Source organism: Peromyscus eremicus, chromosome 2 (genome assembly GCF_949786415.1).
Source record: "Peromyscus eremicus chromosome 2, PerEre_H2_v1, whole genome shotgun sequence".
In the NCBI taxonomy this organism is placed as follows: Eukaryota; Metazoa; Chordata; class Mammalia; order Rodentia; family Cricetidae; genus Peromyscus; species Peromyscus eremicus.
This window is the reverse complement of record NC_081417.1, coordinates 62,337,882-62,350,390: the sequence shown is the minus strand read 5'-3', so window position 1 is coordinate 62,350,390 and position 12,509 is coordinate 62,337,882. Positions and strand designations below refer to the sequence as shown.

Genomic DNA, 12,509 nt, shown 5'->3' with positions numbered 1-12,509 from the left:
TGCCTTAAGAGCAACAGGGTTGGGGGTTAGGCTTTATGCTTACAGTTCCCTTCCCTGAAACCCAGCTCTGAGATAGAGGGCTGATGGCAGCACGTTTTTCTCATTTGCTTTTCGCTATAACAGCAGGCCTCAGACAGTACCTGTAAGCCCTCCTAGTTTTTGTGGAAGCACCTAGCTCCTGTCTATGACCCCTCACTCCCAGTACCTCTGAGTGATTAGACAGGCTGGAGGATCTCAGGCAACTCCATTGCCTGGGCTTGAATCTTCCAGGACACCTGGGCCAGCCACACCCTTTGCTATGGGTGTCTTGGCTCTTTGTGTGTAGTCAACACTACCTTCTGCTACAGGAACAAACACACCGTACTCTTAAAATGAATTCTTGCTATATTACCGTGTGTAGGCCAGATGTTATCAGGTACCCACAATCCTCTGCTGTTTCACTGCTGATTTAGCTAGACTAATTAGCCAAAAAGTTCCATGGGTCCTCCTGTCTTGGAGCTCTGTGTGTAGAGCAGTTCACAGAGATCCTCCTGCCTGTGCCTCTGCTCCTCACGTGCTGGGATTGAAGGTGTCCGCCACTGTACCCAGCTGCTCCAGGCTTTCTGCATGGGTGCTAGAGATCCAACCCCAGCGCTCAGCACCACCGCACTTCATTGACTGATCCATCTCCCGTCTCCTGTGTCACCTTTGCAGGGAAAACAGAGACTCCCAGAGTCCACTAGTTTTGGAGGTCTCCCTGAGTTAACCTGAGATTCATGTGTCACAGCCTGGGCCCAGAAGTCACTACCACATGAACTTAAGGACTTTCTAAGGTTTTAGGAGTTATGTCTAGAAGGCCAAGATAAGCCAGGTATGGCGTTGCGGCTGAGGCAGAATGAGGACCTTGAAACCAACCTGGGCTATAGTGAGATCTGGCTCTATTTAAAAGGCCAAGGGCGCCGGGCGGTGGTGGCGCACGCCTTTAATCCCAGCACTCGGGAGGCAGAGCCAGGCGGATCTCTGTGAGTTCGAGGCCAGCCTGGGCTACCAAGCGCAAAGCAACACAGAGAAACCCTGTCTCGAAAAACCAAAAAAAAAAAAAAAAAAAAAAGGCCAAGGGCTAATTCAAAAGATCTTGAAAGGCTCTAGAACAGGCCAGGCAGTGCTTGCTTGAACTAGCCACTAGAGGGCAACCTGTTCCTAGATTATGGCTGTACAGAGCCTCCTCACATGGCCACTAAAAACCAGAGACCATTCCCAGCCAATAGCCCCAAAAGGACGTGGGATTCTACTCCAGAACTAGAAACTTTAGGGATTATTTCTGTCAGCTACACGGTGCCACTGAGAGCTGGGGAAGCACTTTAGCCTTGCTGTGGCTGTAGGAATGGTAGCATTCACAGGCAAAGGGACTTTTCATTTTTAAAAGAATACCTTGAAGCCTAGTCTGCCCCTCCTCCACTTGGCAAGAAGGCATATGCCCTTGGTCCAGAGACTGCACTAGATCAGTTTCAAAGAGATCTTGTTTGGGTCTGTATTTGTAAACCAAAAATCCAGAGAAGGCAGTAGGGCCAGCTTCCGGGTCCCACAGGCCACCAGTGTGGGAAAGTGTACTGAAATGAATTCTGCCACCTGCTGCCATCCTGAGTCAAGCCGTTTTTTTGAAATAAAGAAGTTTAAGCAGCACAACATACCTTTTAGGTTTTTATTAGTAGTTCTCTGAAGAATCAAAATAGTTAGCAAATTATTTTAGATTCAAGACTGTGTTATATCTTTAATGGTGTCGAACATAATAGAAACAAACCAGAGTGGTTTCTATGCCTAGATGTTACTCGTGTTGTCCTAAAGCAGGGCTGGAGGAGGCTGGTCAGGAACTGGGGGTTAGTGCTGAGTGACCAGTCATGGCCTGTTTTCTCTCCAGCTCAGTGTGCTGAGAAGGGGCCAGTCATCACTCAACCTGACAACAGCTTCCTAGCACAGGGGCTCCAGTGCCCTGGGCAGTAGAGGGTCATGGTCTAAGCCAAAAGAAACAGTCTGGACAGGGACACGTGGGAACCGCCTAGCAGAAGACTCTGCCCATGAGGAAAAGTGCATCTTTTGTACCGCAGAGACATTCCAGAACCAGTGTAACACTAAGGACTGCTGGGGGAGGTGGGCCCCTGGAAGAACCTCTCTTGTATTCAACTTGGGTTAGAGTTCAGTCTGCCTATGGTGTGGCTGAGAGGAAAGCATCTAGCCCCCAAACAGCAGCAGTCTGCCCCTCCTCTTCTTCCCACGCCTCTGGGGAGCCAGGCCAGATTTTGGCTGAAGAAATAAGAGACCCCAGAAAGATCCAAGTATTCTTTCTGAAAGGCCAATGTGGGAAGGACACTTCTCAAAATACAGATATGTTTAATATTGAAGGAGCCAGCAGGGCATTTGTACCCAAGTCTTCCTACTTTTCCCCCTAGCTCGGGCCTGGGCTCACAGAGACTAGCAAATGTCATCTCCACACCTGACCTAACCCCCAAAGAAAATCTGGAAGCATGTCCCTTCTTCCCCACAAGTGAGCTGTGCAGGTTCTCCTGGGGGATGGTGGTGCTGTGGCAGGGCTGTGGCAGGGCCTGGTCTCAGCTGGCTCCAGCCCTGGCCATGAGGTCTTCCAAAGCATTGTCCTGGTCATTGTTGTGTAATAGCAAAACTTCCTTAATGTCTTTCAGTTCAAAGCCCATTTCTTTAAATTTGCTCATCAACTGAAGAAACTCCATCATCTATGGGATAAAGGAGAACACATTATAAAAAGGGTCCAGACACACAGACCAGCTGAATGTAGAGGTATACTGCAGGTGGAGGATCTGTATCCTTCAACTAGAATCTCATGGGTCTTTCTATAGTTCCCTAACAAGCAGAGGTGGGCTGTGAACTCACTTGCTGACCTCTGTAAGAGTCGTACTGCCCACATGAATATTCCCACCAAGGCAAAGTACTGAACCCCTAAAGGTTGCTCTCTACGTAGAAGGGAAGGCAAAAAATTCTAACAAAGGCCCACGCCACTCAAAGCCTGGCTTATAGCCCAACTCAATTTTCCCTTCCTATCACTGGGATTTGACTCCATGCTTCATCTATACTAAGGTGGAACTCGTCTTGTCTGGACACAGGGGTTCTGTGTTTGACAGTTTCTCCTGCAGTCACTGGAAAGGAAAGGATGGAGGGCCCAGGGAGAACACCAGACAGACAACTCCCGTGAATGCTAAAGGTTCCTACCTTTTCTTCTGAACACTGGTGCATTTCCAGAGCCTCTTCCACTAAAAGAGGGTCAAAGCCCTTCTCACAAAGCTGTCCATGTGCAAAGAGATAGTCGAGAATCTGAGAAAAGAAACAGTTTGAGCTGCCGCCACTCCTCTGTGCTAAGAGTTTTAGACCATCTGTGTGAAGTCAGCTCCCTGTCCCTTCCCAGTAATCAGATGCTGGACAGTCATGACTTGGTAAACAGACTGGCACACCTTTCTAGAAATGAACAGCTACTTCCCAAAGGAGGTGCTGTCACAGCTGACTCAACTCCCAGAACATCAACTCAACACTCAGGACAAGATGACAGTCCAATAAAAATATACAGTGCATGTCAGAAAAGACCCCAAGGTTGAAGGCGATACTACACTATTCAGAACTTCCTGTACAGTCGTGACAAAAGTGTCTGGAGGTAAGCCAGGAGTAGTAGACTACACCTACATGCCAGCACTCGGAAGGTGAAAACAAAGGACCATGAGTCCAGTGCCAGCCTCGGCTAGCTCAGGTCCAAGCAGCCTGGGCTACACAACTTTATCTCAAAAGAAAAAAAAAGTCTAGATGAGACATCTAACCATATGCTCAGTTCTGTCCTCTCTGGAGATAGAGAAAAAAGGGGTGGTGATGACAGCTCCAGTACCCACCCCCAGGCTTTCTCCAAGCAGTCCCCAGAAGTGCTACTGCTGAACTTGTGGATTCCCTGATAATAGTCCAGGTCCCCACAAACCCAGAAAGGAGAAGGCTGGAGCTGCAGGCACTCCAGGACAGGCAGATCACAAGCCTGACTGAGGCCACCATGCTCTGCCACCCACACCTTGCAGACCAACACCTCACCTGCTCGATATTCTCTCCTTTCTTCTTCATGGCTCTCAGGACACAGTCATATGAGTAGCCCATGTTGACTACTGTCTCCACACACTGCCGCTCACTCGGAGACAGTGCCTGCAGTTCGAAATAGGCCTGGGGACAGCTGGGCATGTTGGGCACTTGGGACACTGAGAAGTTTAGAGGGGTGACCTGGCAATAGGAAAACAAGATTGAAAACAAGATGAGCCGAGGCCCAGGTTGCTGACCAGAGTACCAAGTACCAGACAAGAGGAAAGCTGGGAAGTGCCCACAGCCACTGGAGCCTCCCCCACAGCCCTGCATGTGAGAAAGCAGACGGCACATGCTCCATGCCCTCATCCCCGTGACTTAAAAAGCAGTTCAGAGTTTGAACCTACCTACAGGATTAATGGTGGAGCAGCAGGCTTTGCAGATTTCTCTCTAGCATTCCATCAGTCCTGTATCTCAAAGTCCTTACGGGTCATTCACTTCAAACTTTCCCTCTCTAGAACTGACTGTCCTGGTTTCACTCCCTTATCACTGGTCTGGGCTTCCCATGCCCAGTAAGCACAGGAACTCAGGATTTTGAGGGCACTTACCTTTGCCCCACACAACATACTCCGCTTCATTCCCTGCTAACGCTGCTGTCCCCTGGAGCCAAGATAGGAGTATCTACCACACTAGGCTGGACTCCTGGCCACAGTGTACTTTCCCTGGCTACAAGCAGCTTGCTGCTTGCCACTGGACCGCCCTAGTTCTCATCTGACTGGTTACATCTCTGATAGTGAAGCCTAAGGCACAAGGGCAGCTCAGCTCACTCAGACCAAAGGACCCATTCACCATGGGAACAAGATCAAAGATTGTTCATGGTGGCTCAGCTCCCAAGAACCAAAGAAAATACACCGTATTTTTCCTTATTTTCTTTTTCTATTGGGCAGAAAAGGTAATGAGTAGTCCTCTGTCCTAAAGCAAATTCTGCTATAACCAGATGTTCTCAAACTCTCCCGAGGAAAGCCAGGAAGACCACAGGCCTGTAGACTAGCAGCTTCCATTGAAATATCACCTCAAGCATACTCTAAGCAGCCCATTTCCAGGGGCTTCAGCAAGTTACAGGAGCCATGGAAGAGTAGGAGCTCCACATAAACCAATCCAACCCCTTTGCAAACTCAAGATTATATGAGCCTTCTCAGGAGCTGGCTCTGTGTGGACTCCAGAGCACCAGCTTCTGAAGACGTGAAGGCAGCTCTCACATGAGCCCAGCAAGGAACCAGGACTATTCCAACATACGTGCCTCTCCCTTTACAAAGCCCCCTAAAAGCCAGGCAGATGTCTGGGTTCAACATCAGCCTGGTCTACAGAGTGAGTTCAGGTACAGCCAAAGCTACACAGAGAAACCCTGTCTCAAAACAAAACAAAAATAATAAAAACATTTTCAGAAAGTTCTTTTGGAATATGTGCAGTCCTCTAATACACTGTGCTGTTGGAAATGTTATCTGTCCCCTTCAGGTAAATGTGGCTACGTGGAAAGCCTGATAAAATTCTTTGATCTAGTATACTTCTAGGGAACCTCGTCTTTGGGAATACTAATGCTAACCTAGGGGCTGGAGAGATGGCTCAGTGGTTAAGAGCACCTGTTGCTCTTGCAGATCTGAGTTTGGTTCCCAGCACCCACATGGTGGCTCACAACTGTCCATAACTTCAGATCCTTCTGAACTCCGCGGATACCAGGCATGCATATAGCATACAAACATATGTAAGCAAAACACTCATACACATAAAATAAATCTATAAAAAATGTAAGCTTGTATTTATATAACAGTCATTTCAACATCATTTGTAATAAACATTAGGAACAATGTAAATAGCCAACAGGGTATTATAATAGTCATATGACTATTAGGTAGTTTTGGTTGTTTTTGTTTTACTAAAGATTTATTTTATGTATATAAGTGCTCTATCAACTTTATGTCAAAAGAGAGCATCAGATCCCATTATAGATGGCTGTGAGCTACCTTGTGTTGCTGGGAATTAAACTTAGGTCCTTTGGAAGAGCAGCCAGTGCTCTTCACCACTGAGCCATCTCTCCAGCCCCAGTTTTTGTTTTAAAGATGGGATCTCATTATGTAGGCCTAGAATTCTCTGTGTAAATCAATTTGGCCTCGAACTCACGAGATCTGTCTGCCTCTGCTTCCGCTGTGTTCCGATTAAAGGCATATACCACCCTGCCATGCCCAGACCAAAAGGTTTTTCGATTTTTATGTATGTATATGCTTGCCTGCATCTATGTATGTATACCATGTGCATGCCTGGTGACTGCAAAGCCCAGAAGATGTTATGAGACATGGTTATTAGCCATCATTGTAGGTCCTGAGAACCAAACCTGGGTCCTCTGTAATGGCAGCAAGAACTCTTAACCACTGAGCCAGCTCTCCAGCTCAATGCATAGGCTCTTAAAAGCTAGGACGGAGGGAAGTATCCTTTCTGTTTTAAGTATTAGGACTGAGAATACTTCCTGAACAGAGATACATGAATGTCTCCTTCGCATAATGTTTTATTAATCAAACAGGCACCATACTAACTAAGGATACACTATATGGATAATGTTTAAAAGGATCCATTATTACTGGGGCTTAGGAAGGAGGAGGATCCTGAAGTCAGGGACAGCCTGGACTACAAAGCAAGACTATCTCCAAAATGTAAAAAAGGATCCCTTGTCAAAATTACTAACAGAGTGTTTCAAATCATTCATCAAGGTTCTACTGCATGATTATGATTACTATGGGTACAATTCTGTGTATGTGTGGTGCAATACTAACTCAGATACAAGATCATTACTGCATTTAGGCAGTCCTTTCTCATTAGGAATTCTTTCTATAAAAAGATAAAATGTACTTACTGGCAAGCATAAAATGTGATTTTAATTTTTTTTTTTTTTTTTTTTAAGATTTATTTATTATGTATACAGCATGAATGACTGCAGGCCAGAAGAGGGCACCAGATCTCATCACAGATGGTTGTGAGCCACCATGTGGTTGCTGGGAATTGAACTCAGGACCTCTGGGAGAGCAGTCAGTGCACCTAACCTCTGAGCCATCTCTCCAGCCCATGATTTTAATTTTTCATATTCAGTGACTAAAAACTGGGCTCCCCTCAGCTTGTGGAGACCGAGAAGGGCTGCCCAACCCACTAACTGATAAGATAGGTAACAGTAAATTTCAAACTCTCCAGAGATTGAAGGAGGGCTCAAAAGCCTCTACAGGTGGAAGTGGAGTTGCCCGACACCAGCCTCAGAATTACTGCAATGACAGAACCTGTGGGATTTCGGAGGCTGGCCACAGCTCAGCACCTGTGCTCTTGAAGAGGATTTGGGTTTGTGTCCCAGTGCCCACATGGCCGCTCACACTGTCTAACTCCAGTTCCCAGGAATCCAGCATACTCTGACTTCCTCAGGCACACACATGGTGCACATATATACATGCAGGCAAACGATCATAAAAAAATACAGCAATCTTGAGACACAGAGAGAGAGGGGGTGGGGGGAGGAAAGAAAAAGGGTCTGGAGATGGCACTTGCCACCAAGCCTGACTACCTGAATTTGACCCCCAGAAATCATATTGTAGAAGGATAGAACCAGCTCCCACAAGCTGTCTTCTGACCTCTACAACCACACACACACAAAATTAACGTGATAAAAATTTACAAAAACAGCCAGGCAGTAGTGGCGCATGCCTTTAATCCCAGCACTTGGGAGGCAGAGGCAGGTGGATCTCTGTGTATCCCAGCCAGAGATACACAGAGAAAACCTGTCTCAAAAAAACAAAAAAAAATTACAAAAATGTTTAAAAATGCAAGAAATTATACAAGGTTGTGACTGTAACTAAACTGCAGAGCACTTAGCATGCTGAGAACCCTGGGCTGGACCCTAGCAGATCTGTGATCCCAGCACTGAGGCACAGAACAAGGATCAGAAGTTCAAGGCCAAACTCAGCCACAAAGCCAGTTTGAGGCCAACCCAGGACCAAGAAACCTTGCCAAAACAAAAGCAAAACACTACAAAAATTTCCACAACAGGTTAGGAGAAACAAGGAAACAAAGTCAGAGGAGAAAGCCCCATCTTGGTGGCGCACATCTGCAATCCCAGGAATCAGGAGGCAGGCACACACACACACACACACACACACACACACACACACACACACACACACACGCATGCTCCAGTAGTAGTGGTGCACACTTTTAATCTTAGCTCTTGGGAGGCAAAGTCCTCTTGTGGAGGTCAGAGAACAGCTCTGGAGCCTGGTCTCTTTCCACCTTGGCTTCTGTGACTCTGGCTTAGGCTGTCAGGCTTGTATGGGAAGTGCCTTTTGCTAGGCATGGTGGAGTGTGCGTATAGTCCCACTAACCAGAAGGAAGAGGCACACCTGAGTCCATGAGTTTTTGTTATCTCCTCCATTCACTCTTTTTGTTTGTTGTTTCATGTCTTCTTCCTTTTTTTTTTTTTTTTTTTTTTAGGCAGGGATGTGCAGATAGCACTGGCTAGCTTGAAACTCTGTAGACCAGGCTGGCCTAGACCTTCAGAGATCCACCTGCCTCTGCCTCCCAAGTGCCAGGATTAAAGGCGTGCACCGCCACCAGCACCACCACCAGCAGCAGCAGCAGCAGCAGCAGCAGCAGTAGCAGCAATTTACAAGACAAACATATATAACCTCAGCACTCAGGAGGTATAAGGAGAAGTGCCCTCAAGTTCCAGGCAGCCAGGGCTGATCCAAAAACCAGGGGGCAGCAAAAAAACTGTAAAGACAACTGGTGCTATTCTTTTTTTATTTGCTGCAATTAATAAATTCAGAAGTCAGAGAAGGTGAAGTGGAAAGTGATCTCCTGAAGAAACTTCGGGTGGAAGGCGCTTGAGTGTGAGTGTGTAAACCAGATCAAAGGCCCAGGGCATAATGAGCCTCATTCAAAAGCAGAACAAGGACTCAGAGGCAGTTCTACACCAGCCTAAGAATAAGGGCCCATTTCGTGACTCAAGAGGACCCATGAGTTCCTTAACTTCTAATGTTATTTTGTTTATATGAACAGTAAACCATGGAATCAAAACCTGAACAATGAGAATGAACAGCCACCTAGCCTGGTGGTGGTGCACACCTCTGATCCAGCACTCGGGAGGCAGAGGCAGGTGGATCTCTGTGACTTTGAGGTCAGCCTGGTCTACAGAGCGAGTTCCAGGACAGCCAGAGCTACACAGAGAAACCCTGTCTCAAAAAACCAAGAGGGAGGGGGGAGGCCATCTAAGATAGCAAGAGCCTGACTCCAGGTCAGTTCTCCTAAAGTTCCCATTTGAGGGGGTGCACTATGATCCTGGAGAGAAATTCTCTCATTGAGAGCTCCCAAACCTCACACTACAAAGGCCTAGATGGGAACCAGGCTTTGTTCCCAAGGGAAATGATCATAACCTCCTTAAAGAAACAGCAGAACCCCAGCTGTTCATACCTATGAACTGAAAGCAGTGAGTTCACCAAGACAGACCTCTCCTGACCCTGAGATGACACCACAGTCAGGCTGGGCAAACATGACCAGCGTTCTGGTTGAGAAAAGGCTATGCTGTTGGTTTTCTGGTTTTGGTCTCTGAGGGGTTCATCTAAATGAGGCTGGGTACTGGTAGGGCAACTCCCTTCTTTCCAGGGTGCTTTTCATTTACCTACTGCATCTAGTATGTCATGAAAAGGAATACAGTGCTGACCAGAGACCAGCAACTGACCAGGAGGAATTAGGATCCAGCCCACTCCAAGGAGAAACAAGGATGCTCAGCAGTCTGTCAAGTTGCCCTGGGCCTTGCACGTTTCTAAGCCGGGAGCTCTCTGACAGTGGAGGTGCTCACACCATCATTCACAGAAGTGCTGCTGCTGCTGCTGCTGCTGCTGGGAAGGTGCACTAGGAAGGCTAGCCAGCTTTTGTCCTTCTACTGGCTAACAATGCTTACTGTGGTCTCCTACCAATGCAACCAGGCTCCTTCCTGGCTCTAAACAGTTTCTTCATTTAAAAACATCTATGAGCTAGGATAGTGAGCAACTTTGGGACTTCTAACATTTATACAGCCCAGGATACAGAAATGTTGTTCTGGGGCAGAAACACACATCGACAGCTGAGCTTATACTACCTGACAAAGAAACTGCCCTGATTTTGTGTAGCAAAATCAGATTTTTCTGCCAAAGGTGGTGCAACATGACTTTAATCCTACCACTCAGGAGGCAGAGACAGAACTTACAGGTCTCTGTAAATTCAAGGCCAGCCTGGTCCACAAAGTGAGTTCTAGGACAGCCAAGGGTACACAGAGAAACACTGTCTCGAAAAACAAAAAAAACAAACAATTTAGATTTTCTCCAGGATGAGAAAAGTTGTCCTCTTTTTATCAATCCATCCTAATACATCCTTCAACCCTTCCTTCCAAGCCTGCACACAATTATAATCCACAGATTTTAAAAGACAGATTTCTCCCAGTTACTAGTGACCATTTGGTCTGAAGAAATGTAAATCCTAAAGAGTCATGTTATGATTAAAAAAACAAAAACAGGAACAATGAGACTGGAGAAGCTAGGAGAGGAAAGGAACATCTGCAAGAGAGACAGGTCAGAGACAACCACCAGCCAGCCAGGCACAGGGCGCACACCTGTGACCCCACACCACCAGGTGGAGGTAGGAGACCCAGGCTACACACTAAGACCCTGTCTCAACTAAAACCACCAACACAACCAAAACAAAAACCTATTAAGACATATCAGTATAAAAAAGAACCAGGATTAGACAGAGAACTACATTCCCAAGGGCTGTGTTATCTCCTATATTTGCAAAGGAAAAGGTCTTAAAGATGTGGGGAGGTGACCATTAACCACAGTTTAGGTGGGGGTGTAGGACAGTGGCAGAGTGCTTGTCTACCATGGCAATGCCCTGCGTTTGATCCCTGGCACTGAAGAACCACCAAAAATAAATAAATATCCAAGCTGAGTTCGGAAGTAAGAATTGTTCAAAAGACCAGCCCTCAGGAAAATAACCCGAATTCTCCCTATCAGATAACAAAGCCACGCTACAGTGCCCCACCAAACACTAAGCCCTGTGGGAGACCTTTGCTAAATAATTAGGACTGTAAATTAGGACTGAAAACTTACCGTGGGACATGGATTTGGAGGTGATGATTCTTCTGCACACACAGACAAGACAGAGAGGGAAGGCATCTGGGAAGATGTCAGGGTTGGCACCTCGGCGCCACTGTTCAAGTTCAAAGCTGAAAGCCCAAGAGCATGGTCCCCATTGAGCTCACTGGCACTGCTTTGGGTGGCAGGCTTTAGGAAACTCCGGGCTGTGCCACTTCGGAGGCAGGATGTGCTATGGAAAGTGCTCGCAAGCTGGACTGCCTTCTGACTGCCGTCATCAGAGTCAAGTTTGGGGAAGGACAGAGACTTGATATTGCTTACTGTAGGGATAGGGGGGAGGGACACTTTGGAAGACAGCGACATCTTTTCACAGTTGCCCAACTGTGGTAAGGTTATAAAGCCATTGGGTTTATGAAGAGGCTTGAAATCTAAGGTTGCCTGCTCCAAGGACGCCAAGACCTCCTCGTCCTGTAACACAGACCCTGAGCTTCCTCTGGGTGAGTTACTGTCCAGCAACTGAGCCATTATGGGTCCAGTGGTTCCTACCAGAATGTTTCTCAGCTCTTCCTTCTCATCGATGGTTTTTAACTCCAGATTATCAAACGGGTCCTCTTCACACTCAAAGTCAGCAGGGTTGAAATCTGCCTTTGTGTGGGGTGGGCTGAGAACTTTCTGCTTTGTGGTACTACCGCTGACCCGAGTTGGAGTGAGGATGTTGTTGTGCTGTAAGCTGGCGAGGATGGGGTTAATCGGAGGCGGCATTGTGGCTGCACTGTGAGTCTTGGAGAAGCTCATTTTGCTGTCACCCTCTGGGCCACTCTTAGAATTCACTTTAGCTTCCGCATCCTCAGCCTTCCGCTCCGCATCTCGCTGAGCTTCTTGGATTAGCTTAATATCTTCAGCCCACTCAATGGTTTTCTTTTCCAAGGAGAAGTCATACTGCAGAGATACAGCAGAGAGAGGAGGTGTGAGCCCAGGGGCTGCTCCCCCTCCCCAACTCAGTCCTGTGTTAAGTGAAGCAGGCAGCTGTCAGCACATGGCTGAGCCTCCTGAGGACACCAACAGTTGCACTGTGCAAACCATGCTCCCAGATTATTCTATAAACTAAGCCTACACACCAGACCAACTGAGTCTGTCCCATCCTTTGTCCTCTTCCCTTTGGCGTATCCCCTTCTTAACTGTACATGGCTGGAGGAAGGGGTTAGCCACCCACTCAAGGACGGCCCAGTTGTTCTTCTAAAATCGTATGACACCTCTATCAGTCGTCTACTGGTGCACACCTGTAAGCACACGTAC

The 12,509-nt window shown here is 47.2% G+C and overlaps 1 protein-coding gene across 1 annotated transcript in view; it reads right to left on the bottom strand.

Moving 5' to 3' along the window:
* Nucleotides 1-1,667: 1,667 nt before the first annotated feature.
* Nucleotides 1,668-12,509, bottom strand: part of Ubap1 (ubiquitin associated protein 1) — a 57,579-nt gene continuing 46,737 nt past the window's right edge. The window contains exons 4-7 of the mRNA XM_059254140.1: nt 11,229-12,152; nt 4,075-4,257; nt 3,220-3,321; nt 1,668-2,726 (exon numbers count right to left, since the gene is read on the bottom strand). Of these exons, the coding sequence (XP_059110123.1) occupies nt 2,586-2,726; nt 3,220-3,321; nt 4,075-4,257; nt 11,229-12,152 (1,350 nt within the window). The 3' untranslated portion in view covers nt 1,668-2,585. The remainder of the gene's footprint in view (nt 2,727-3,219; nt 3,322-4,074; nt 4,258-11,228; nt 12,153-12,509) is intronic.